We start from the raw sequence: 24,025 nt of genomic DNA, 5'->3' as shown, positions 1-24,025 counted from the left end.
AAGTTTGTCATGAAAAATGCCACTTGATGAATCTTTTGCTTGAATGGTAATTCCATCTTACAGATGTAAAAGCTGAAAATCCACAAAAATGCCTTAAAAACACTAGGTATTAAAGGAGGATGAATTAATAATAGCTGATTTTCATCAGAGATCAAGATAGTTTAATCTCTGGAGTTATACAGGAAAGCAGATAGAAATATGTGGGACACACTGAGGATGAAGCCAGAGCATCTGCTATGGGAAGAATATTATTGGACAGAAAGAGCTAAAGGAAAAAGAATTGGTTTGTTTTGGGGGATTTTTTCTTGGGGGATTTTTTGTTTGTTTGTTTTTTCAAATACTGCTTCAAGTGAAATTTAATGGGCTGTAGAAATACAAAGGATGTAATAACAGTGCCAGCAAGCCTACCAAAATGTCAGCACTCAATTACTGTCCTAAGCAGCATCTTAGGGAAAGGATTCGGGTCAAGGAAGAATAATGGAATCATCTGGCCTGGGGCTCAGTCACATGGTCAGGTACTGTGGGTTAACTTGGTGTCAGCTGGGCATCAGTAACTGCTCATACATAATATACCTAAGACAAAATTCATCAGCTGAAACCCCCGTGATTTCAGCTAAAGCTGTCACCTGGCATTGTCACAGCTGGACCAGAGGAGCAGAGATGGCTGTGGATGTTCCACCCACTGCTGCAGGATGAATTGGCTGCTTCTGCAGTAGCTGCTGAATCACTGCAGCTTGCTAAGCTGGCAGTGTACAATAACCCAGTTCTGCTTTACCACTGCTCTCTGAAATGGTTCAGCAGGAGCTTGATGACACTGGTGAGAGGAGGTCATCCTTGTGTCAGGGAGCAGAGTCTGTCCAGCTCTCCTGGAGCCATCTGTCCCCACTCTACCCTTCTTTTCTGTGAGGTCCCAGTGAGTGGAGAGTTACTACAGCACGGCCAGTGGACAGTAGCATGTTAAGATGTGGAAGAAAATCATGTATGAGAATCTCGTGGCTGTGGGCAGCAGTGTGTTCTGTCCTTGTAAAAAAGAGTGGTTTTATACCCAGTGAGTGATCTTACAATCAAATACATGTTCTGCAGATGTAATACTGGGGATCAGCACTTAATCCCTTCATTGATTTATTTGTGCTGTTGAAATTTCTTCTACTGGGCAGTCTTAGAATTGACACAGATGGGAAGGTTTGGAGCACCTCAACAATTCATATATAGGGAAAAGCTGTTGCAAACCTGTCTTAGAAATACCCAGTTGTCTTTAGTTGTTTGTTCCTCACTGCACTGCTGCTTCTTCATGCTGCTGAAAGAGATAAAATGGTTTAAACACGTGCACACCCCCTGCATTTTGTTAGGAGTTGTTACTGACATTCCTGTTTCACAGGGACTGATGTCATGGTCCGTTGCCTTAAGCTGCTAAAGGAATTTCGGAAGAAAATGGAAGATTATCATGATGATGATGAAGAAGAGATCATGACAAAAACTGTTCAGCCTGTGGATATTGTTTGTGAAAGGGACATGCTCACCCAGGCTTATGAGCTAAGTAGGTGCTGTAGTAAGACACCCTAAGACTTTTCCAATTATCTTCTTACTTCTTGTGTGTATAAAAGAAATCTATATATTGCAGGGGTTTTAAGTTCTGGTTGCTTTTGCATCAGAAAGTGTCAATTTTTCATAGCAAAATGAGCTTTATATCCAGATTAGACTGGAGTTCATCCCTTCCTGGGAGCTTATCAACTATTCAATACCACCCAAAAAAACCAGCAGGAAAGAAACAAGGTGTTGTGGTGGGATGAGAAAAAATGATGAAGAAAACAGTGCTCCTTATTCTTCTATCTTTTCCTTTCAAAATGGAGAAATTAATATCTAACTGTGGAAAGCTGTCAGGGGAAAAATTCACCCCTGCTTCTGTTTTGAAGCTTCTGCCTCCAGACCTCATTCTGCTGGGCACTGCTTCATGTAAAACTGTGTTTTGGCTGAATCTTGTTTATGTCTGTGAAAATGTCTTTAGTGAGTGGGGAATCTTAAATTTAATATTCTGGCACATATGGTTGTTCAGAGCAAATATTAATGTATACACAAATATATGTATATATAATTCAGTCAGATTATTTCCCTGAGATATTTGTTGGTTTTCCTTTCTGAAACAGTTGAAAGCAGAGGAACCAAAGGTATTTCTCAGGCAGAAATTCGCTTGGCTATGAATGTGGGGAAGCTGGAAGCAAGGATGCTCTGTCGACTTCTGGACAGGTACAAGGTTGTCAAGGTAAGGCAAAAATAAAATAATTTAAATACTTATTGAAACTGAAGATACAGTTGTGGTTACTGTGGGAATACATTATAACATTGTTAACCTCAAACACTGGAAATAGCAGGGATTTGAGACTGTAACATTCCTGCTCCTGTAGCATCCCTTTGCTTTACTCATTCCTGAGCAGCTGCCTGACATTTAATAGTTCACTGGCCCAGATGTGCAAATATTTTACATTGGTTTGTAACTGGGTGCTTAATTAATAAAGATCTGCCTTCCAAAAAGAGACAGGGCAGAGAAACTGGCCTCAACCCTGCTCAGCCTGCCCTCAGCAACCTAACCTGAGTCATTCACTGTGATCAGTGGTAACCCAAGTGACCTGGAGGCTGACACTTCATGGACATGAACATAACTGTCTCTCAACTCAAAAGAGCCACTTTGCTTCATTTTTGACTATAAGACAACCTCTATTTTGCAAGATCTTCTACTGGAGGATCTTCTCAAAGACCCTCTGTGCATTTAAAATCATTAATCTACTTGCCTTTTGAAAAAGCCAGTAAATTCCAGAACAAAACAGTGACTTTCGTAAAGGTTATGGTGATTAAACTTCTTATTTCCAGATATTTCAATATTTTTTTCATTTCACAAGACAAATCCAGCTGCCATTTCTTGCATGCACCCATCTGCCCCTTTCCACAACAGAGAATTTTTTTAGGAAGATCTTGTCATTTGGTCAAAAGTTCTGTAAATTTAAAAACAAACAAATTATATAAACCATTAGAATATCTAAGCATGCTTTTCACTAGTCAGCTGTGAAGGTGAAATCTTCCCTCATTGATTGGTGAAGTGTCTGAGTTTCTAGATCCTTGGAAGCACCTGTTGTAGCACAGGGCAGCAGCAGCTCCACGAGTGAGTCACTCAGGTACCTTCTGCATTGCAGTTATTTCACAGATTTTTTTTTTCCTGAAAAAAATTGCTTTCTAGTCTGAATACATATAGTTTGTTCTTCCTTAGACTTTTCTACATCCCACATACCGTGGGTGTTTCCTTCTAGTGTGCAGGTAATGCAGATTTATTTGGTTTTCAAGCACAGAATGCCTTCTGATTTCTATATGTTAAGGTTCATGACATTTTTCTTACTTAGAAAAAAAAAAAATAACCTGATATTTTTTGAAGTGAGGGGAGAACAGGTAGAAAATTTTCCCACTGTTGGTGCTGCAGAACACTTCAAGAATGGACAAGTCAGGTAGTAAAATAACATTCCAACTGTTTCCTCAGGGTTTTATGGAGGATGAAGGTCGGCAAAGGACAACAAAGTACATCTCACACATTCTTGCAGAGGAGAGTGATTTAAACAGGCAGTTTGAGAGAGAGAAGGCCAGGAGTGAGCAGCTGGCTACAGTTACTTTGGCTCTGGTGCCTGAAGATTCCCCACCTGTGGAAGAGGTGTCTCCTGGAGAGGATGATACTTTGGTCTCAGAGTCTGACAACGAAGAGGAAGGGAAAGATGGCAAGAAGAGAGGAAAAGGGCAGAAGGCCAACTCTGGTTCTCTCTTGAAATTAAGTTGCCAAGATGATGCCCATCAGTCAACACCAGCTAAAGGTAGATCATGACTTTGAAATTCGGAGAGAACCCTGCATTTTTCTTGTGGATCCTTTTATTAAAGAAAAAGTAATATGCTAGTAGCATCCATTAAAATTTTTGGTCACATTTTTTATTGTTACACTTATTTGATAATTTCCCTGCTTTCCCCCCAGACTGTTATGGTTTGGGACACTAAGTGTGGTAATCTCTGGAGATTCTCAGGGCTGAAGTATGCTCTGGTGTCTGTGTGCCAAGTAGTGTTTCTGGTTATCACTAATCACCAAGAGGATAATCTGCTTCTCCTTCCCCTGTGCAAATGAAATGGGCTTCATTCAATGTGCTCCCTGGATATTCAGGGTATTTTTTTGTTGACTTGAAGGGCTGAAATGATCCTGCAGAGGGTCAGACAAGTTCCAAAACTGCTGCAAGGAAGGAGGAAGGACTGTGGGGCTGAAAACAAGCACAGTGGTAGGTAGCAGTCAGGTTGGCTTGAGCTGCTGAGAGAAACAGCATCCTTGGGTAATACTTTAAACTTCCTTGGATATTCTGGGATGAACTGACAAGGAATCTGTCATGGACTCTTTTTTAAAATATCTTAGAACTCAGGCTGTGCCCATCAGAGAGCACCATCTTGGTAGAGCTTTAAAGTCCTTGAAGACTTCAGAAGGGATTTGGGCACGCTTTGTCTGTCTTGAAATATCTTATTTCTTCCTCACTAAAGAAAAAGATGGGCTGTGCCTCTCATTAAAAAGCATTGTTTCATTCCATTGGATATGTAAATGTCAGCTTAGGTGTGGGAAATAGCATGGGAGCTGACAGACCAGCCCATTAACTTTTATTTTAAAATTGTAACATATAAAAATTCTTCCCCTTTTACCATGGGGTTTTTTCCATTTGGAAATGTCTGGTATTGAGCCTTAGAGTCTGTGCAAAATATATGTTCATGTACTGATGCAAACCTTCAAGTGGGATAAGTATATTTAGAGTAATACTGACTTGTTGGCTGAGACCAGACAAGATCAGTAGCTTCCTACTTTCAAGTAGCAATTGGCTGTGGGTGACTTGACCCTCAGCCTTACTCACCTAAGCATATTGTAACAAAAATGTCTTGTCCCCTGAAGCTACTTGCTTCAGCTTTTTCTTTAACTGTTTGGAACACCTTACTGTGAAAGCTAGCAGCCTTTTGGGGACATATTTTAAAAAGCATATGGTGGTTTATTTTAATAATTTTAACTATTTGAATTTGTACTGTTAAACTCAAAGGGAATAGAGGAGAACTGAGCTCCTTTTCTTGTGTAGATTATCTTTGGAGTAATACTAAATCGTTGTTCTTGTTCTGCTTTGAGTCAGAAAAGTCAGGTTTCTTGCAGAGCTTGAGAATCTTTGGGACAAAAACTCTTCTCTCTTCAGACAGCAATTTGTGGATAAGCTAATCTGGCCCTTCATGGTCTTCCAAGTCTGCCTGTGAAAAGGCTTTTGCATGTTGAGAATTATTTGATGGCAGGGAGTTCAGGTTTTTTTTAAACTGTACTTTTGGAGGCTGAATGCAGGTTTTCATGGTCAGACCACTGCTTCCAGCAGGGTGGGATGTGTGGAAAATGCAGCAGAATGCTTTTAAGTGCAACTACCTGGGTGGATGGGGAATGGCTGAACAGGGAGAGAGAGAAGCTGAATGGGGAGAGCAGGACAGTTACAAAGGTTTTTGCTCTCAAACCAGACTCAAAGCCAACAGCTGTGAAGTCTCAGGGAAAGAAGCTGCCTTCCCCTCAAATTCTTGAAGATCCTGATGAGCTCCCAGACAACATTTCGGGGGAGAGTTCTACTTTGGAAACTCTAAAGCAGGAGTCCAGTCTTTCCACCTGTGCTCATTCCACTGATGAAGATGGGGATGTGGCTGTGGTGGAGGAAGTCAGACTTGAAGATCCTAAGGTAAGATCATTTGTTTTAATATCTTCTTGTTGGTATGGCTGTCTGAGCTCAGTTACGTACTTTTATAGCAAGATTTCAAGCTAGAGTTTTTATATTTATTTATGGAATTGTTTGGGGTTTTTTTTAATTTGATTTTAAAGTACATTCATCTGCACTGTAGTTGTAAGTGAAAATTATTCCAGGAGATAGGAAGGTAGATGTTAAATTACAGTTCTGGGTTAGTTCCCTGGTGCTCTCCGAATTGCCTGGGTTGACTGAATGCGTGTCATTACTTAATGTAGCACACAAGTGCTGCATATCATCTGCTCTGTCTCCCAGCCTGTGCAGGGGAGATGAGAGATAATCTTCATCTAACTAGTTTGTTACAAATAAATACATGAAAACTCTGAATTCCTCAGCTGTTACTGTGTGAGGAGCCAACGTTAGGCTGAAGACGTTGGGCAGTTCATGTCAAATTGTAGTTTTGTCCATGCTGTGCACTAGAAGGCGTGTGGGCAGAAGAAGGAGAAGCGTTCCAGAGCCACAGCAGTGGAGAGATCCCACGAGACCTACCGGCTGCTGAAGCGGCGGAACCTCATCGTGGAGGCCGTGAGGAACCTGCGGCTCATCGAGAGCCTCTTCACGTGAGTGCCCCTGACAGCGGGGCTGGGGCAGGATGGGGCTTTTGGGGAGTGGTAGCACTGGGTGCTTATTCCATTTTGGCTTTTATTGCCTCTGAACCTTGAGCTGAACCTGATTGACAGGAATCTGAACCTGAGCCAGGTGTGCCCAGGTGGGCAAGAAGGCCAATGGATCCTGGCCTGGATCAGGAACAGTGTGGCAGCAGGAGCAGGGCAGTGATTCTGCCCCTGGACTGGGCACTGGTGAGGCCACCCCTGGAGTGCTGTGTCCAGTTCTGGGCCCCTCAATTCAGGAAGGATGTTGAGGAGCTGGAGCAGGTCCAAAGATGAGCAGCAAGGCTGGGGAAGGGAGTGGAGCACAAGTGCTGTGAGGAGAGGCTGAGGGAGCTGGGGCTGTTCAGCCTGGAGAAGAGGAGGCTCAGGGGAGACTTTCTCACTCTCTAAAACTCCCTGACAGGAGGCTGTAGCCAGGTAACCAGCAGTAGGGCAAGAGGGGACCATCTTAAGCTGCACCAGGGGAGGTTTAGGTTGGACATTTGGAAGAAGTTTCTTACAGAGAGAGTGCTCAGACATTGGAAGGGGCTGCCCAGGGAGGTGGTGGAGTCACTGTCCATCGAGGTGTTTAAGAAGAGACTGGACATGGCATCAGTGCCATGGTCTGGGTGACAAGGTGGTGTTGGGTCAAAGGTTGGACTTGATCTCAGAGGTCTTCTCTAACCTCGTTGATTCTGTGAGGCTATAATGTTGGAGAGGAGGCACATGGAAGGCATGAGGGGCTGAATCTTAAAAGTTGATCAGCTGTTTGGAAGCAATAATTGTTCTCTGCAGATAACTACACAAGTGTACTTTTATGCAGTGTATGTCCCATAAATAGAGACGAGAACTTTTTTATCCATTTGCAGTGTTCCAGTGCTTGGGACCACCACATTCAGCACTTCCCTGCTTGAGGATTCTTTCATCTGCATAAGTTTTATCTCTGCATCATTTCAGAAATTGTTCTTGTGTTGTTCTGTCGTGGACAGCAGAGATTCATGTCTCCATGACAGTCATTGTTGGTCACTGGCATTCTAGCAGGGCCCTCAAAGTTTGCTTTTCTTTGCAGTTTTATATGGTATGGCTATACATCTTCTCCTTGTCTGGAGTAAAGATACTTCCCTAAGTGTTATAATGTCTTTCAACCTTTTAAGATTTCACCTTCAAAAAGAAATGGAAATTCTGGTGCTCTGCTGGAGTCCTAAATTGGCAGTACTTTGTCACAAATAGGATTGCACCATCCATCTTCTGTGGCAGCACATAAGATCCTGGCATGTCAGTACACACAGGGCTGCTTGATATGGGAATTTAGTAAGAAATCATGGCCTTATTCTCCTCTGTCTGAGAATTTTGAAGCCTTCTGTCAACTTGTTTAATTGCAGAGTGTTGTAAAATTAGAGCCTCATCTGGCACCAGCCTTGTCACTGATTGATTGAGTCACATCCAAGTGCAGGCTTGGAAGATATTTCAGGTCTCTGCTGTCTCCTTCAGTGCTGCCAACAGGTCACTCACAAGTTCCCTCAGAACCAGAGGAAGTTCTGTCCCTCCCCAGTGTCTGCCAAGGAAATTTGCTGGTGTTTTTGCTAGTTACCAGGATGTGGTACTCATTCAGGAAAGTCAAAGTCCGTGCGTGCATTCAATTATCGCCTCGTTCCCTTATTACCCTTCCAGATCTTTTTCAGAATTGACTCCCCAGGATTGAAAGAGTCCAGAATTAGGGCTTGGGGCATTTGTGAAAAAGGGCATGAGAACAGGCATTAGGAGAGTAGGGTGTGAGCACATTCCTACCATCTCCAGCAAAGGAAGAAGGGAGCTGGCCCCAAGTGATAGGATGTGTGTATCTATACTTATGTTGTGAATGCATGAGTAGTTTCTGAGCTCTGAATGCCACTGAGTAAACTTTTTCTACCTCAAGCTGAACTGAGCTCGCAACTGCAAGTACAGACTGCATATGTTTAATCACCACCTAAAAAAGCTGTAGGTTTTCCTGACCTTAGGGAGGCTGGATTCATAATTGCCCTATAGCCATGCACAGAGCAATCAGGCATTGAGAATTCACTGTAATGAGAGCAGTTCTCCCCTAACAAGAAAGAGCTTGAATACAAAGAAACTAGAGCTGAAATGTAAGGCAAAGTTAGCAGTTGTCTCCAGCAAAAGGGAAAAGAGATCAGGAATTGCTCGTAGCAGGAAAACACCCACTCCCCCCACATCCTCTAACAAACCACTTAAGTAGTTAGAGCATTGCTAGGCTTAAAATGCAAGGTATTTTTTGCATCTTTTAGACTTCAGAAAATGGTCATGGATCAAGAGAAGCAGGAAGGTGTCTCCACTAAGTGCTGCAAGAAGTCCATTGTGCGGCTGGTGCAGAAGCTGGCGCGGGAAGGGCTCCTGAGGCTCTATCGCACTACAGTCATCCAGGATGGCATCAGCAAAAAGGTGATGGCAGCAGAACCAGCTTTGCTCACAGCCTTCTGATTTATCAAAATGTTCTGGGCCTCTTTACTGAAATACATGGATGACTTCTGCTTCTTGCAGCAGAGCCCACAATCAAGCTGCCCAGAAGCTTCGTGTCCCAAGCTAAGCTACTGTGAGAACCAGATCACTGCTTTCAATTATTGTGCTGCAGATAATTGTGAGACCAAGGAATAGTCCAAAGTCTCTGAATCTCCTTTCTGAGAGGTTATGCTGCTTATCAGTTCTGTGGTTCATGGTTCTCTCCCTGCCCTGTCAGGCTGCACCATAATTCTATTTAAACCCCCTTTGAGAGCCAAGAGTGTATGAAAAATCCTAAGTGAGGTGAAATTTATAGAAGGTGATCTGTTTTTTTTTAAAAACAAAAATCCACTGTTAGTGAGGTTCGTGGAAGTAAAATGTTTGTGGTTGTAAAGCTGAGGCATGTCACTTACTCTTGTGTGAAATAAGCAGAGAACTGAGTCTTGAAAATTACCTGCTGCACAATTACTGTAGGGCATATATAAAATCTTACCAATCTGAACTGTGGTCTGGCTTTTCGTTCATCCCTCTCAGCCTAATATTTACAAGTTGAAGTGTTTGTTCCTCACATACTTCAGATTTTAAAAACCCCAGAGTCCTGAGGCTTGTATGTAGGTTTTTAACTGTTTATTGGTACAAAGGCAACGTGCTGTGTGGCCTCTTGCTTAATTACAGACTAGCAACAGGAGTTTTCATCCAAAGTGTTAATGTTCTGTGAGTTATTAAACCTCCATAGGATTCATTTATGCAGCTGGTTAAGAGCCAGTATCTCCATAAATGCCTTTGGTTTGTGTTCTGCTGCTCTGAACAGGTGGAGTTTGTTGTGCATCCCTCAGTGAGTCCCAGTGATCCCCTGGTAAAAAGTGCCATAGAGCAGGTGCGGTTCCGAATCTCCAACTCAGCCACTGCAAACAGGCAAGTCCCAGGGATGGGTGGGATGGTTGGGGTGGTTGGGATGGACTGGGGGGAGCTTGGCTTGTCTAGAGCGTGCAAAAACATGCAGAGGAAATAAACACAGGGTAAGCAAAAGAAAAATATATTCCTTGGCTACAGAGACACGGAAGCACCAGCATGAGGCAACGTGCTGAATAGCTCCTGAAGTCAGGAAAGAAGAGGAATTGAACTCTGCTTAATTCTTAGCAAAGTGTGGTTTTAATACAGGATTAAAGTTCCCCAGACACCAACATCCCAGGACCATGGTGAGGAAGAAAGCTTGGGGCAAGAGGCAGTTCCTGATTCAGGAGAAGCGCAAGAGAGCTCATCCAAAGCTGATAGTAGTCGGGCAAGAAAAACTGATGAAAAAATGGGCATAACACAGCTAAAAAACTATCATCCTGTTACAGGTACAGCCAACTTGGGCTTTTCTGTCATCTTTCACTTTTCCATCTATTAATAATATTAATTTTCAGATGTTGGGCTCTCCTAAGACACAAGTGGGTTTTTTTTGTTCTCCTGTAGAAGAAAAATTGGATTTACGTTAAAGCAACCTCACAATCCAATGTTTTCTTAGCTGCTTTTTTTTTCTTTACAATTGTGAACTGGAGTACATTTATTCACTTCTACTACTTTACTACTTGTAAATTATATTTACTTTCAACTGCCCATTTTTCCTTCCAGCTTTCTTCACATTAATTTTGCACAGGTAGCTGTTTCTGCTGTTCTAATCCTCTTTGTGTTTCTGTTTGGTATTTAATCTTCCCTTCCAGTTCCAGGACTTGGGCGCTCTCTTGGCTTCCTTCCCAAAATGCCCCGTTTAAGAATGGTCCACATGTTCCTCTGGTACTTAATTTATGGACACCCCTTAAATGGAATGCAGCAAAAAGGAGGTACTGATGGTGAGCAAAAAGGCAGCAGTCAAGGGCTGGATGAGAATGCAGCTGTAGTTGAAGCACAACCAGATGGGACCTTAGAAATAGTGACAACTGTGGTGAATCCTGAGACCTCTGCACAGGAGACTGAAGTAGAGTTGTCTAATCAGAAAGGTAAGAAGTGGCACTCCTGACTTCAGTAGATTTTGCCATGGTTCAACATTGAAAAATAGGTAAAAGTCTAGTTCAGGAAGGATTGAAAATCAACAGGTTAGAGAATTTTCAGATCCTTCTAGATCTCCAGACTGTGAACCGCCAGTTGTGTTCTGCTTGAACCCTCCCAGTAAAACTGTTGGTGTACCTGTCAGGTTTGGGCTGAGGCTGAGCCACTCTTTGTGTTCCCAGTGTACGTGGATGACTCGTCGTGGATGCGCTACATCCCCCCTGTCCCCGTGCACAGAGAGTTTGGCTTTGGATGGGCTCTTGTCAGTGACATCCTTCTCTGCTTGCCTCTCTCAGTCTTTGTTCAGATAGTACAAGTCAGCTACAAGGTATGGTGCTTTTTGGTTTTCCTTTGAAGTCTGATGGTGTCAGCTGTACCTATAAGCTGTTAACAAATACCCTCTTAATCTGTTTTAACAAAACTAGACCCTCGAGAGGAGACACTTCTGTCTTCTACAGAAAAAGCAGGTGCTTTTACAGACAACACACTGAAAAAAATGTATAGCTCTGTAATACAGCAGCTTCTTAAACTAGTACTTTGCCAAGAGCTTTTTATAATCTCACTGAATCTTCTGCCTCCTTGATTAACAAGAATAATGTTTAAGCATTTTACAAAAGCAGTAACATTTGCTTAGAGAATATTTTAGTAGACAGTCCAGGTAGCAAAGCTTTATGCTTTAGAGCATAGTTATATTTTAGATATGCTTACTTATATTTTTCATTTTGATTAATTTCTAAAATAATTCTAGGTGGAAGGTCTGGAAGATTTTTTAAATGATCCACTAAAAAAGCACACTCTGATCAGATTTCTTCCAAGGTCAGTCCGACAGCAGCTCCTCTACAAAAGGTAAGTAGATGAGTCAAAGTAAGTGGCTCTAGAGAGGAAACAGCAGTGGCTGATTGTTTTCTCAGTTATTTCCTGTTTGTGTCAAAGAGAACTTTGCTATTTAAGACAAGGATCATCAATCTTCAAAGAATGGTGTGCCAAACTGTATTTTTCTCTCCCAAATAGAAGGTAATAAGAAACTAATAAACAATATTCATGTATGCTGTCAGGCAGTGTTTGAGTGCTGGGAGGTTCTGTCCTTCATAACTCATCAGCAGGATGTTGCTTCTGTATAAAACACACTCCTGACTGCTGCTAAATTCAGAATTTAATAGGGTCTAAGTGTTGCTGTCCTTCATAAATCTTTCAGAAGGCGCCACATTTCCCAGTTCCTGCCTCTCACAGACACCATTCAGGTTCTCCTCATGCTCTCAGTGCCATGTCTGCCATGCTTTGCCATTCCTCATCCAGGAGATTTAAAAATTGAGAGTGGACTGAAGATAGGAAGGGAAAGCAACACTAAAGGAAAGTGATGTGAATGTGTGGAATCAAGAGCACCGTGTTAGTTTTCCCAGACAGTCATTGCTGACAGTTTGGATTTGGATGGGCTGATATGGCATTTTACAAACCTGCAAATGTGCCCATTGGTGAGGGAACAGGGCTGGGCAATATCAGCTGCCAGGGCTTGTGGTCAGCCCAGGTTTACAATTCCTAACCTATTGCTAAATCTTAGAAACAAGGAAACTGGATTTATGGGGTTTTTTTAATCTGCAGGCTGCATCTGATGGGTTTATGCAAAACAATATGACACATAATCAAGTTGTCTCTTTACTCCTCCATTCACTGAAACTTCTAGTTCAGCCACATCTGCTTCAGTATTTCTAGGCTTGATCCTTCTGACCTCCAGGGAAAACTCCTGCCAAAGTACCACTCCTACTTAACTGCATTTAATTAGAGATCTTAGTGAAGTTAAATGTGGGTAAAGCTAATTTGTTACAAACTCTTAGAAACTTTCCTGCAACTTCCAGCGTTTTTCCACAGAAGCAGATATGCAGGATGGGAAATGTTGCCCTTTTTGCTCTGCCAGAGCTATAACCAGTTGAAAACAGTTTCTTGCTGTAGTAATTCTTAACAACCTGAACTACAGGAATCTTTGCCCAGTTCTTTATATGCACACACATGAAGGTCTGTATTTAGCAGTCATGTTTTCTTACTCCTGTCTTCTTTACATAACATGAAATTATCTGCAGATCTGCTGGTGTTCTGACCATTTTTAGTTAATTTCTACACACGTTATTTCTGGCTAATTTTCATCCTTGCTAGCAAAATTTTACTTAGTATTTGGCTAAAATATTGGGTTTGTGATTTGAGGAAGGAAAATGTGGACCTTTGGGCTGACAATCCAAGCGAAAATGCCACTTCACAGAGTCTACAAATCAATGGTTTCCTGAAAGTTCAAGTTGCTGCATGAAAATCTTGTGTTTTCTGCTATCATTTCTACTGTTTTCATGAGTGTTAATTGTAATACTCCTAATATTGCTGCAGGAGGTACATCTTCTCAGTGATAGAAAACCTTCAAAGATTATGTTACATGGGACTGCTACAGTTTGGCCCAACAGAGAAGTTTCAAGACAAAGACCAGGTAATTAAAAAAAAAAAAAATATTTAAAAAAAGCAGTTATTATTCATGGATTTTTTTTGTTGTGAAATAAATGCAGGATTTGGGATTTGAATTACCTTAAATAGTTAAATGAAATACTGATGTTTCAGGTGTATGTGCAAACCTCCAGATCCAAGTGACACTGTAATTTGTGTAGATAATTTTTGCCTTTCTCTGGAAGGGCACTACTCAAATGCATAATGCACACAATAATGAACCAGGAGGTTCCAGACTGGCAATACTTATGAAAAATGAGCATTCCACCTTCTTATCCATCAAGGTGTCAGGCTTTGGATGTCTGACACAGAATAAAGTCACTGATCAGAGTAAAATAATGACATCCACATGCATCTTTTTATAAATAGAGAGCACATGCAAAGGAGAAGGCAGATCCAACACATAATTCATGAAGATAAAGATAATTAGGCCCCCAAACACATCTATTCAAATCCCAAATGAGGACTTGTTGGAAATAGTCACTCTGTGGAAACTTGGAATATCCTGTGCATAACAGGGAAAACAAACTGTTCTAAACCTAGAAAGGAAATTTCTGGATTGCTGTCAAGGGAAATTTGGGAATACAATGCCATAGGGTGGGAATGGGTGTGTCTCCTCTGAGAGTGCTCTCTCAAAACAGCAGACAGAAAATGCCCACCAGTCCTAAACTAGACTGTGTGTGCTGTGAATGAGGGAATTCCGATGATTTTTACCCACCAGCCTGAACCACACTGTGTTTGCCAGGTGTTTGTGTACATGAAGAGGAACGCAGTGATTGTTGACACCACCATCTGTGACCTCCACTACAACCTGGCGCAGAGCAGCCGCCCCTTCGAGCGGCGCCTGTACGTGCTCAACACCCTGCAGGACGTGGAGAACTTCTGGTTTGATCTGCAGTGTGTCTGCCTCAACACACCCCTGGGTAAGGCAAAACTCCACCTTCTTAGCACCTCTGCTCGCTCTTCTGGGCACACCACAATTGCTCCTCCTTCCCTGAAACAAGCAGGCTCTGTTTTGTCACTTCCAATGCCTGGTCAGGTTGCCCCGTGCAGCAAAAAAAAAAAAAGCTAGAAGCTCTGTCCATATAATTCTGTGAGGTTGTGATCAAATTCTCAGAGCAGTATCAAAATTGAAGTTAGAAGTAACAAAATTGCTATTAGCCCTTTCTGTGAGAAGGTAGCACGTTGTGTAGAGAAAGGGTAAAAACATTAGTGCTGTTTGGGAGCAGTAGTTTGCTGTAGCAGGGTGGATTGAAAGTGGGTTGAAGTCTGACTTTTCCTGCTGATGGTCAAACCTGTTTGTCTGTCCAGGAGTCATCCGCTGTCCTCGGACCAAGAAAAGTAATCAAGGGGAGGAGACTGCACTGGATGTGGAAATGGAACAAGAGTCAGCAGTGAATAAACACAATCTGGAGCGAAAGTGTGCGATGCTGGAATACACCACGTACGTCACCTTCATCCCTGCTCTGCTCTGGAATGGAGAGGGCAAAAAGAGCTGTCCTGGTGCTGAGGATGTTAACAGCAAAAGCAGTTCAGACTCGAGCATCTCAGTTGGGTGTTGAGGGCTGTTTGTGTGTAATTCAGAGAGTATCTGGTTAAAAGACGTGTAGTTATGTTTCATGTTTATAAGTAACTTTGCCAAGTAGGTTTTTATGCTGGAGAAGTGGGATAAACAGATGTTGGATTTCCTTCCAAAGTATTGTTGCAAGAGTCTTGGGGAAAGCAAAGTTGAGAGGGAAGGAGTGTTTCCTAAGTACTGTTAATGCCGGGGTAATAAACTTAGAGATTTCTGTTCCCAGGCATTATATCATGGTATCTCAAGCAGCTTCAGTAGCTCCCCAGAGTCACATTCTGGATTCTGTCCTTCTGTGCTGCACTTGGCTGTAATTGTTTACAGATTAATTTCTAATATGGTGTTGGTGTACACTGTGATCTGGAAGTGATCTCTGGAGCATTCCACCCTCTGCCTACTCACAACCTGTGATAGCCACACAGAACACCAGTTAAACTCTTTATGTTGTGCTGTGCACTGTGGTTTATCTTTGCCAATATTCTACAAGTAGATACATCAAGTGGTCTTTAAAAAATTAATGGTGTTGAGGGAACCCAGTTCCCCTGATCCTTGCTGATGGAAAAATTTCTGTTGGGTTCACTCGTCAGCTTCTGCATATGATCTCTATTGTATGGCAAGAAATCTTTTAAACTGGATACCTGGTGTTCACTTGCAGTTAGGCTGGAGATCACTGCAACATCTTTAAGGTCAAGAAACAGTTTTGGGATTCAGTTGATGGTGTAATGTTGCCCCCTAAATCGGGAGGGCACGTTGCACACACACATCCCTTGAGAGCAGCTGGGAAGGCCCTCTGTGCCAAATAATTACCTGTGTGTTGTGTTTCTCTTGCTGTCAGAGGCAGCCGAGAGGTGGTTGATGATGGATCTATCCCTGGAGATGGGTTGGGAGCTGCAGGTCTGGATTCCAGCTTTTATGGGCATCTGAAACGCAATTGGATCTGGACAAGCTACATCATCGATAAGACCAGGAAGGTGGGTATTTTAAAATTTATATACTGGAGTGACTTTTCCAAATTTTAATATTCTTAAGGTTGAGATACCGAGATCAAAATCTTACAGTGTGCTTTCTCAGTCATGTGTCTCAGTAAGGAATGCCAAATATTGTCAAATCTTGGTGCTGAAGTGAGTGAAAGAATTGGACATAAGTTTTATCTGAAAACTGAATTTGGTGGTAAATTTGTTAGTACATTCAACTAATGGAGAAATACTTTATTGAGCAAGCAGTGTAGATTATTCAGTGGTACCTCTTGCCTTTCAGGAATGTAGAACTTGTCAGACAAAAACTGAAACATCCAGAACAAGGAAATACACATGGACAAAAATAAAAACAAAAATAAAAATAGGGAGCCCAACATATGCAAATGAGAATGGCCATCCCAGTTCTGGCTAATGTCCTGCCTGTGATGGAAGGTTGTAAGAGCAAGGGATATTTCCTCAGAATATCCTCCAGCTGTTCTGCAGGTTTTGGCCATTTTAAATCTGGGGCTGATGTTTCAAAGCAGTTAATAGCTTTTTTTTTTTCCTAGCATTAATTTGCCCGTGTTTTGAGCACATATAAATCTTTACTATCCCCAACCTCATGTAGCAAAGTGCATTATGTGTCCCCACTTCCTTTTGATGCTTTAAGCTCCCTAATAATTGTGGTGCTAAGGGAAGCTGTGAAGAAATACAATTCTCTATTACCCTTTCTGTTTCACTTGATTTTTCTAAACATCTCTTATGTTTCCCATTATCACCTCCTTTTCTCAAGACTGACATCTACTATTCCCAGCATGGACTGCATCCTGTCTTTAATCATTCTTGCCTTTCTTTTAACATGTTATAGTTCTACTGTGTCCTTTTTAAGGTGGAAATACATCACATAGTGCTTTCAGGCTGTGGCCAACCATGGATTTTTACACAGTGTTGCCTTTCTCCCTAAGAATTCCTTACATTTCCTTTGCTTTTTCACCATTACCAAGCACTGAACAGGGACTTTCACAGAACTGGCTGTAATTACTCTGCCCTAAGCAGTGGTCAAATCAGAGCCTATCAGTGTATGTAAAATTAGAGTTGCCAATTTTTTCCCCTCAGGCAGGATCATTTCCCTCCTAATTTCATTTGCTGTTCAGTCTCCTGGTTGTTCAGCATTAACAGGACCTCCAGCAGTTCTTCAGTCTCTGCTTTGCACTCTGCATCTGTGACCAACTTCAGCCCCCAGTGAACTCCACACAAGAGAAATGGGTTTTGCAGAGAATGGCAAAACTCCCAATACGCTGCAATCAGTTCAGGCTCAGATTTAAGATGGGCAGAATATTGTGTAGGAGGCATTTACTCAGTGTTTGTGTTTGCAGTTTGGTTTTGTGGTTTTTAGAAGTTCCCTTGGAATGTAAAATGCTTTGAAAAAAATACTGGTTTACAGCAAGTTCTCCTCAGCCTCTGCAGCAAGGAAAGATTCAAGCACTTCTCTTCCAGTAATGACTGACTCCTGTTGAACTTGAGGAGATTTGCTGCAGTTCTAACCTTCATAATCTAGTGGTCATTACAGTCTGATTTAAGCAAAGCTCTGGAGCCATTCTAATATGTGGGAGTAATAAGACAAATGAGTTCTTCATTTTAGCCAGGGATCTTTTCCTTTATGCTGAAAATTTCTTTCTGACACTACTCACAGGATATAATGCATAGTATTGCTAAAACCAGTGCACTCCTTTTGCATATCACCTGTTTTAAAGCTATATTGTCTTAGGAAAATACAGTTTCTGAAAATGGACTGACAGCAAGACTCCAAACCTTCTTAACAAAACACCCCCTGCCACTCAGTACTGGAGGTAAGGTGGGCTCTGAAACTCTGCTGTAGCTCTTACTGTCTTTGTCAAACCCAGCATGAAGGATGTGGGTTATTCTTGTCTCCTTACAGTAATCTAAGATGCTTCTGGGGCAGTAAAATAGATAAATAATTTCATTCCCTATTTCCGGATATATGGAACAATAATTTTTTTTATCCACTATTGATGACATGGGTTGTTCCTGTCTCCTTACAATGATCTAGGATACTTCTGGGGCTGTAAAATAGATGTGTAAATAATTTCTTATAGAACAATAATTTCTATCCTTTGTAATTTCTGTTGTGCAGTTTGCAGGAAGTCTAGAGGGACCAATGTTTTGCAGCACTGTTATCCAGCCTAACGTTTGAGTTAAGGAGGAGGAAAAGCTTCAGGTTGAATATAAAACCTCAGCTCTGTTCCCTGTGCTTCTGCACTGTACATTAAACTTAGTAATTACTTGATGATTCCTCATTTAATGTGGGATTTTACTTTGTGAGAAGGGGCATGAAATGACATGACTAAAAAAAGGGCAATTTTGAGAGGGCATCTGTCTTTGAATATGTTGAAACTTGGGCATTTGCTCTTTATACCTTAACTGTAGAATGTCATTGCTCTAAAGCTCCACTGCTGTCAATATGTGTCATTTTAGGTAACAAAATTAGTATTTTGGGAGAAGCAAAGGTCGGATCAGAGTTACTTGTCCAGAAGGAGGAATGTTTTGAAATAAGTAAAGAACCAACCCAGGATCGAACGAAACGAGTGAGAGGCGGAAAAAGCCAGAAGAGGAAGAGGCTTAGGAAGGAAGTTGCAAAGAAGACAAAGAAGAGAAAGAAAGGTAAGAAACAGGGAAAAGCAGCATTCTTTACTGTGCTGGAGGCTGCTTTGGAAAAGCTGATGTGACTGGCACATGGTCTGAGCTCCAGGTGGGACATGGGAGCTTTACTGGCCATGTCTTCAGGTTCCCTCTGTCAGGGAGGAGGCTCAGGTGCCCTGGGGCTGTGTAGGAGCTCTGGGGTAAAACAGCAGCATGTTGTACCCATGACCTGTGTGTGGGCCATGGCTGCACTGCTGTGCTGTACTGACTGGAGAAATCCTAATGGTGTCTGTGCCAGACCAGCTCCTTGCAATTCATCATCCACTGTTGATAGCTGGCTTAAAGATTCTTCATGAAGTGATGCTCTGGGTTGTCAGTTTGCCAATTAAAGTGCTTGTTTTCTCATTCCTGGGAGAGGCATTAATGCACTTTGCCTTCTGAACTGCTCCTTCCTTCCCTGCTCTTGTCTCTCGTTCCTTCAAACTCGTGCTGGCGCCGTCATGGCAGCTTGAATTAATCAAAATACGTAGTGCTGAGATAATTGTCTTTAATTCTTTTTTTTTCTGGGTTTCTTTAGAAGAGGATTCTGCAGAAAAGAGCAAAAGGCTGCGTTACCACGACGAGGCTGACCAGAGTGCCCTGCTGAGGATGACCCGGCTCCGGGTCACCTGGACGGTGCAGGAGGACAGTCTGCTCATGCTGTGCAGGATCGCCAGCCACGTGCTCAACGCCAAGGTGTGCCACAGACCCCTCACCCAGCGTGCTCAGCACACCCCAAGGGGTCCAGCCTGCTTCCCACCATCCTCTGTGTGCTTCAGAGCTGGAGTTGAACCCCGAACACTTGTTGTTCCCACAGGTCAAAGGGCCCTTTGTGCCCTGGCAGGTGGTTCGGGATATCATGCATTCCAGCTTCGAGGAGTCCCTGGATAAAACCTCTCATTCTGTTGGGCGAAGAGCTCGTTATATTGTCAGGAACCCACAGACTTACCTTAATTACAAGTAAGAAGTTTTGTATGTCCTAGGTATAGGCTAAATTCTCCTGAAATTAAGTGAAGGGACATGGTCCTTCTCTGTTTTTGTTTTGTTTCATATGACCTATAAATTTCAACTGTCAAATCTGTACTGAACTGGGAAAACTTCAACTTTGGACAACACCTTCAATTGTATCTGTTGCAGAGTTTGCCTTGCTGAAGTTTACCAAGATAAAGCCCTCATCGATGATTTCATGAACAGAGAAAATAATTACGAAGATCCACAGGTAGGAGGGGAGGATTCCAAAAGGTCATGGAGTACTTTATTCTGTTTGGATTACTGAGGGCTTGCACTGCTTGAATTACTGTGATTCCCTCTCTATCCCTCCCTTGAATCCTTAGCCATTATAAAAATAGCATCGTTGCAAAAATGTGGCATCATTGCTGGGTTGGGAGCAAAGTGAACACAGGCAGCTTTCCAAAGGCACATAAACAGCCTCCTGTACAACAAAAAATTTGTATTTTCAATATGTTTGTTTATGAACATCCATGACTAAACACATCTATCTGCTGATTTTATTTTATCCTCTCAGCCTTATTGTTATCTGAGCAAGAAAGCCTTTTTGCTCTGTAATTTCTTATTTGTTACCTCAGTTGCATGTTGAAATACAGCCTTCTGTGGATGAGTGCAGAAATGCAAGCAAATCTTATAAAACTTGATTTGATCAGCCAGAAGATTTTATTTCATTTTTGAGCTTTTTATGGCTTAAACAAACCACAATTTCAGATTGAGAAGTTTGCACTGAAAGTGCAAATAATTCCATTTGGAATTTCAGATTTTTTTTAGAACTGGGACAGTGTCACAGCAAGATTGTTTTTACCCAGGAATGACATAGTTCATACTATTGTCACAAAAGCCCATTAGTTCTGTTGGTAAACTCGTGCTTGTTTAAAGGAAGAGAAGCTGTTGGCTGATGAGACATCACTTGAAGAAATATGTGTGTCCCCATCTCCAAAGTCTGTCTTTGGAAGCAAATAAAAACTCATTTCCAGAGAACATTCCTCCCATGTAACAGGTGTTCTCCAAGCCAAGCTCGTGCAGACAGACTTAATGGAGAACATGGGAAAGCCTGAAGGGTCTGAAGGGAAAAAAAGACTTGAACAGAAGCTTAAACAAAGCTCTAGCAAGAGATTCTCTGCTGTAAATTCAGTAAATTGGTTTAGAACATATGTTCATGGTGGTTGGCTTGTAGCTGTGAGCATCATTACAGATGGAACCTGCAACTGTTCAGTAAATCAGCAGACACAAACTCCACGGAGCTTTCTGATGCAGCCTCTTGGCTGTTGTACTGTCTCTGCCTTGATAATTCAAACCCAGCTATTTCTACAAGAATTTTCCATGAACACTTTAGAAGCAGAAGGTCTTTTCCCACCCTCATAAATTGAGGTTGGTAACATTTCTGTCTCTTCTTTTCTAAGGTTTGTGCAAAGGAGTTTAAGGAGTTCGTGGAAAGGCTGAAAGAGAAATTCAGTTCGACCCTGGGGAATCCCAAACTTGAGATTCCTGACACTTTGCAGGAACTGTTTTCCAGGTATTTTAGTTTTGGTGCTTTTGACTCTGCACGTGTGGGCTGAGGCAGTGAGAGGGGACAGCAAGTCAGAGCAGCCCCTTCTCCACTGGGCAGGATTTACACCCTCTGGTGCTTGTACTCTTAGTATCAAAAAGAGTTTTAGTAAATACAACTAGCAGTGCTTCTTTCAAATCCACACTTTCTGAATACATATAACTGATTTTGAGTTATTTGCACAAGTTTGCTGATTTTAAGCCATTCCCATTTTGCTGAAGAAGACCTTTAAACCAGAAATTCACAGTATCAGATTTTCCTAAATTGTCAAATCCTCAACGTTTCTGTTAGAGATGGTGCTACTCAGGTGTAACTTTTCAATGCAATAGAAGACTTCCCCTTAAGCATTTTCCAGATAACCTGGCCCCACTTTATATCACAATTTGTAGCTGGTTGCTCAGCTGAATCACCTCAGCACTGCTAAAAGTGTTGATAAAGAAGGGCACTCAGGCTTGTACTGCATCCTGCAGCTCCAGATTGTTAAACTTTTTCGTGATAAATAACACTTGAAGAGCAGTGTGGAAAATTTGTGTCTCAGACCATTTAATGATACCAAATTTAGCAGCTTTGTAAGTTTTCTTATTTTGGGAAAAGCTGTACATTACAGCAGAAGTTCTGCTGACCGTAACTAGAAGTCCAAAACCCCAATAAAATCCTTACAGTGCCTGACTGTCTCCTGTCCATGAGTTTTATCTTCTTGTCAACAGATATTTTAGTGGAGATCGATCTGGACACTTCTTTTAATGTGTGACCCTTGTGCTGAGGCTGCTGGAGCACAGTCCCTGTGCTGTTTCAGCACTTGCCTCGTTAGCAGTTGTGCTCATCAGCCTCTGGGCTTCGGGGCTGATGCACAATCACAGAATGTTGCTCTTGTTTCAGTGTTTTCCTTTCCCTTCCCTCATCCAGATTTCGGGTGTTGGCAATCGGAGAAGACACAAGTCAAGGCACAAAAGAGGATAATCTGAGCAGGTGAGAAGCAGCAGCACCATTATCCCCATCAGGACTCCAAGGCCATGTCTCACATCTGTGAGAGTCATATAAATAGTCTCCTAATTCATTAGTTTTTCATCTGTTGTAGTGTATAAATTTATTAATAAAACAATACTTCACAAGGCTGTGAGGGCATAGATTTGGTGGATAAAATGGCAGCAGTGATGACCTCAAAATGGTGGTCTGTTATCATTGGGACAACTGTATGTGGGTGCTGTATTTGAAGAGAAGGAGATGTTAATAAGGAGAACTTTGTTTTTTGTCAGATTATTTGGACTGATCCAAAATTCAGGGAGGAAGATCAGGGAAAATGTAACAGATTACATGAGTGATCCTCAGCTGTAGAATCTGATGCCTTTATGCATGTATTTCAGAAGCAAGTGGTTGAGTTTGTGTATTTTTGTTAGTTTATTGGTACTCATGCTCAAAAATCACCATGAATAAACTTTTTTCTCTTCTATTTTTTTTTCTTTCAGTGTTTATGATATTCATTTTCTAGTGCTACAGAATCTGATTCAGAGCACGTTGGCACTTTCAGACAGACAGATGGAATCTTGTCAGTCATTTCAGGTACAGTATCTGGACCAAACTTTACTGCTCAGAGAGTCAGAATTGTTTAGGTTGGAAAAGATCATCGAGTCCAACCATTAGCCCAGCACTGCCAAGGCCATCACTAAACTGTGTCCCCAGGTGCCACATCTACATGTGGTCACACAACCCTGAAGTTTCTCCTCCCTCCCTTGATAAATTCCTTTCTCAAATGAGAGAAAAGAAACCCAGAAACTGAGATTTATGTCTGTTCTGTGAGGAGTGTTCTTGTCTGCTTTTAGGAAATTATATATTCTGGACAGATTTTCAATATGTTGTTTTCTCTCTGAGGATGAGATTAAAGATGTGAGGTTGAAGTAATTCCCAAAAACCATGTGAAATAAACTCCACATCCCTTCCACTGGGTCAAACTGTATCATGATTTAGTGCCCACTTGAGCAGTTGAAATGATCTGGAGGAGATATCACAGAGACAGTCCTAATACCCAGCTAACACTGGTGTTGGGGAGCCTTTCCTTCAGGGTTGAGGACCATAAAAATGCATCATCTATCAGTCAGGTCTTAAATAAGGTCAGCAGTTCAAAGGGAGTTTTAACTCTCAGCAGCAGGCAAGAGTGGAGGCAAGAGTGGAGCCTAGAAAGCCAAGCTCACAGAAGCCTGTGTTCCTGGTGAAATGAAGGGAGAAAACTACCAAAATGTGTTGCAGAGGGAGCATTTTTCACATCTATAATTCTAGCAGGAGCCTGATCCCATTTTGAATATCAAGTGTTCTATAGTATTTAGTTAATTTAATTGGCATTTACCGTGGAAAGTCTGGAAGCCCATAAAAGGAACAGAACAGCAGTTAAGTGAATTTATATGTATCATTTACATCCTGGCTTGTAGGCTTCATATCCATTTAGTTAATGTGAACCTCAAGTAGGTTGAGTGTAACAGAGCTAAAACTGCCTTTTCCACTGAACAGGGGGGTGTTTTTTGCAGACGTTCCGGCTGTACCAGGAGTACCAGGATGACATCCTGGTGAAGGCTTTCCTGGAGTGCCAGAAGAGGAGTTTGGTGAATCGCCGGCGGGTGAACCACACGCTGGGGCCCAAGAAGAACCGGGCCCTGCCCTTCGCCCCCATGTCCTACCAGCTGTCCCAGAGCTACTACAGGTGGGTGTCACTGCTGGGGTTTGAGCAGGGAAAGGGTCTGCCAGGCTGGGTATGGTCTGTGCTGGGCCTGGAGATCAGAATACACATCCCGTGTCCAGGGCAGAGAGCCCAACCTTCCGCTGGGGCTGGA

General features: G+C 42.2%; 1 protein-coding gene across 3 annotated transcripts in view; it reads left to right on the top strand.

Annotated features, from left to right (window-relative positions):
• GTF3C1 (general transcription factor IIIC subunit 1) overlaps positions 1-24,025 on the top strand; it is a 39,948-nt gene that overhangs the window by 5,987 nt on the left and 9,936 nt on the right. For 2 of the 3 annotated variants that reach the window (XM_064672681.1, XM_064672683.1), the window contains 24 exons: positions 1,379-1,537; positions 2,145-2,260; positions 3,524-3,848; positions 5,548-5,759; positions 6,243-6,382; positions 8,695-8,848; positions 9,717-9,820; positions 10,067-10,248; positions 10,612-10,887; positions 11,119-11,264; positions 11,685-11,782; positions 13,307-13,403; positions 14,163-14,340; positions 14,729-14,861; positions 15,826-15,961; positions 17,715-17,796; positions 18,443-18,628; positions 19,185-19,342; positions 19,464-19,606; positions 19,784-19,865; positions 21,058-21,170; positions 22,110-22,172; positions 22,670-22,763; positions 23,723-23,895. In XM_064672681.1, the coding sequence (XP_064528751.1) occupies positions 1,379-1,537; positions 2,145-2,260; positions 3,524-3,848; positions 5,548-5,759; positions 6,243-6,382; positions 8,695-8,848; positions 9,717-9,820; positions 10,067-10,248; positions 10,612-10,887; positions 11,119-11,264; positions 11,685-11,782; positions 13,307-13,403; positions 14,163-14,340; positions 14,729-14,861; positions 15,826-15,961; positions 17,715-17,796; positions 18,443-18,628; positions 19,185-19,342; positions 19,464-19,606; positions 19,784-19,865; positions 21,058-21,170; positions 22,110-22,172; positions 22,670-22,763; positions 23,723-23,895 (3,550 nt within the window). The remainder of the gene's footprint in view (positions 1-1,378; positions 1,538-2,144; positions 2,261-3,523; positions 3,849-5,547; positions 5,760-6,242; positions 6,383-8,694; positions 8,849-9,716; positions 9,821-10,066; positions 10,249-10,611; positions 10,888-11,118; positions 11,265-11,684; positions 11,783-13,306; positions 13,404-14,162; positions 14,341-14,728; positions 14,862-15,825; positions 15,962-17,714; positions 17,797-18,442; positions 18,629-19,184; positions 19,343-19,463; positions 19,607-19,783; positions 19,866-21,057; positions 21,171-22,109; positions 22,173-22,669; positions 22,764-23,722; positions 23,896-24,025) is intronic. The other variant, XM_064672682.1, reaches the window with a different exon arrangement.

The sequence above is a fragment of the Pseudopipra pipra genome, chromosome 16 (assembly GCF_036250125.1).
Source record: "Pseudopipra pipra isolate bDixPip1 chromosome 16, bDixPip1.hap1, whole genome shotgun sequence".
Lineage (NCBI taxonomy): Eukaryota > Metazoa > Chordata > Aves > Passeriformes > Pipridae > Pseudopipra > Pseudopipra pipra.
This window is presented reverse-complemented; position numbering and strand designations above follow the sequence as displayed.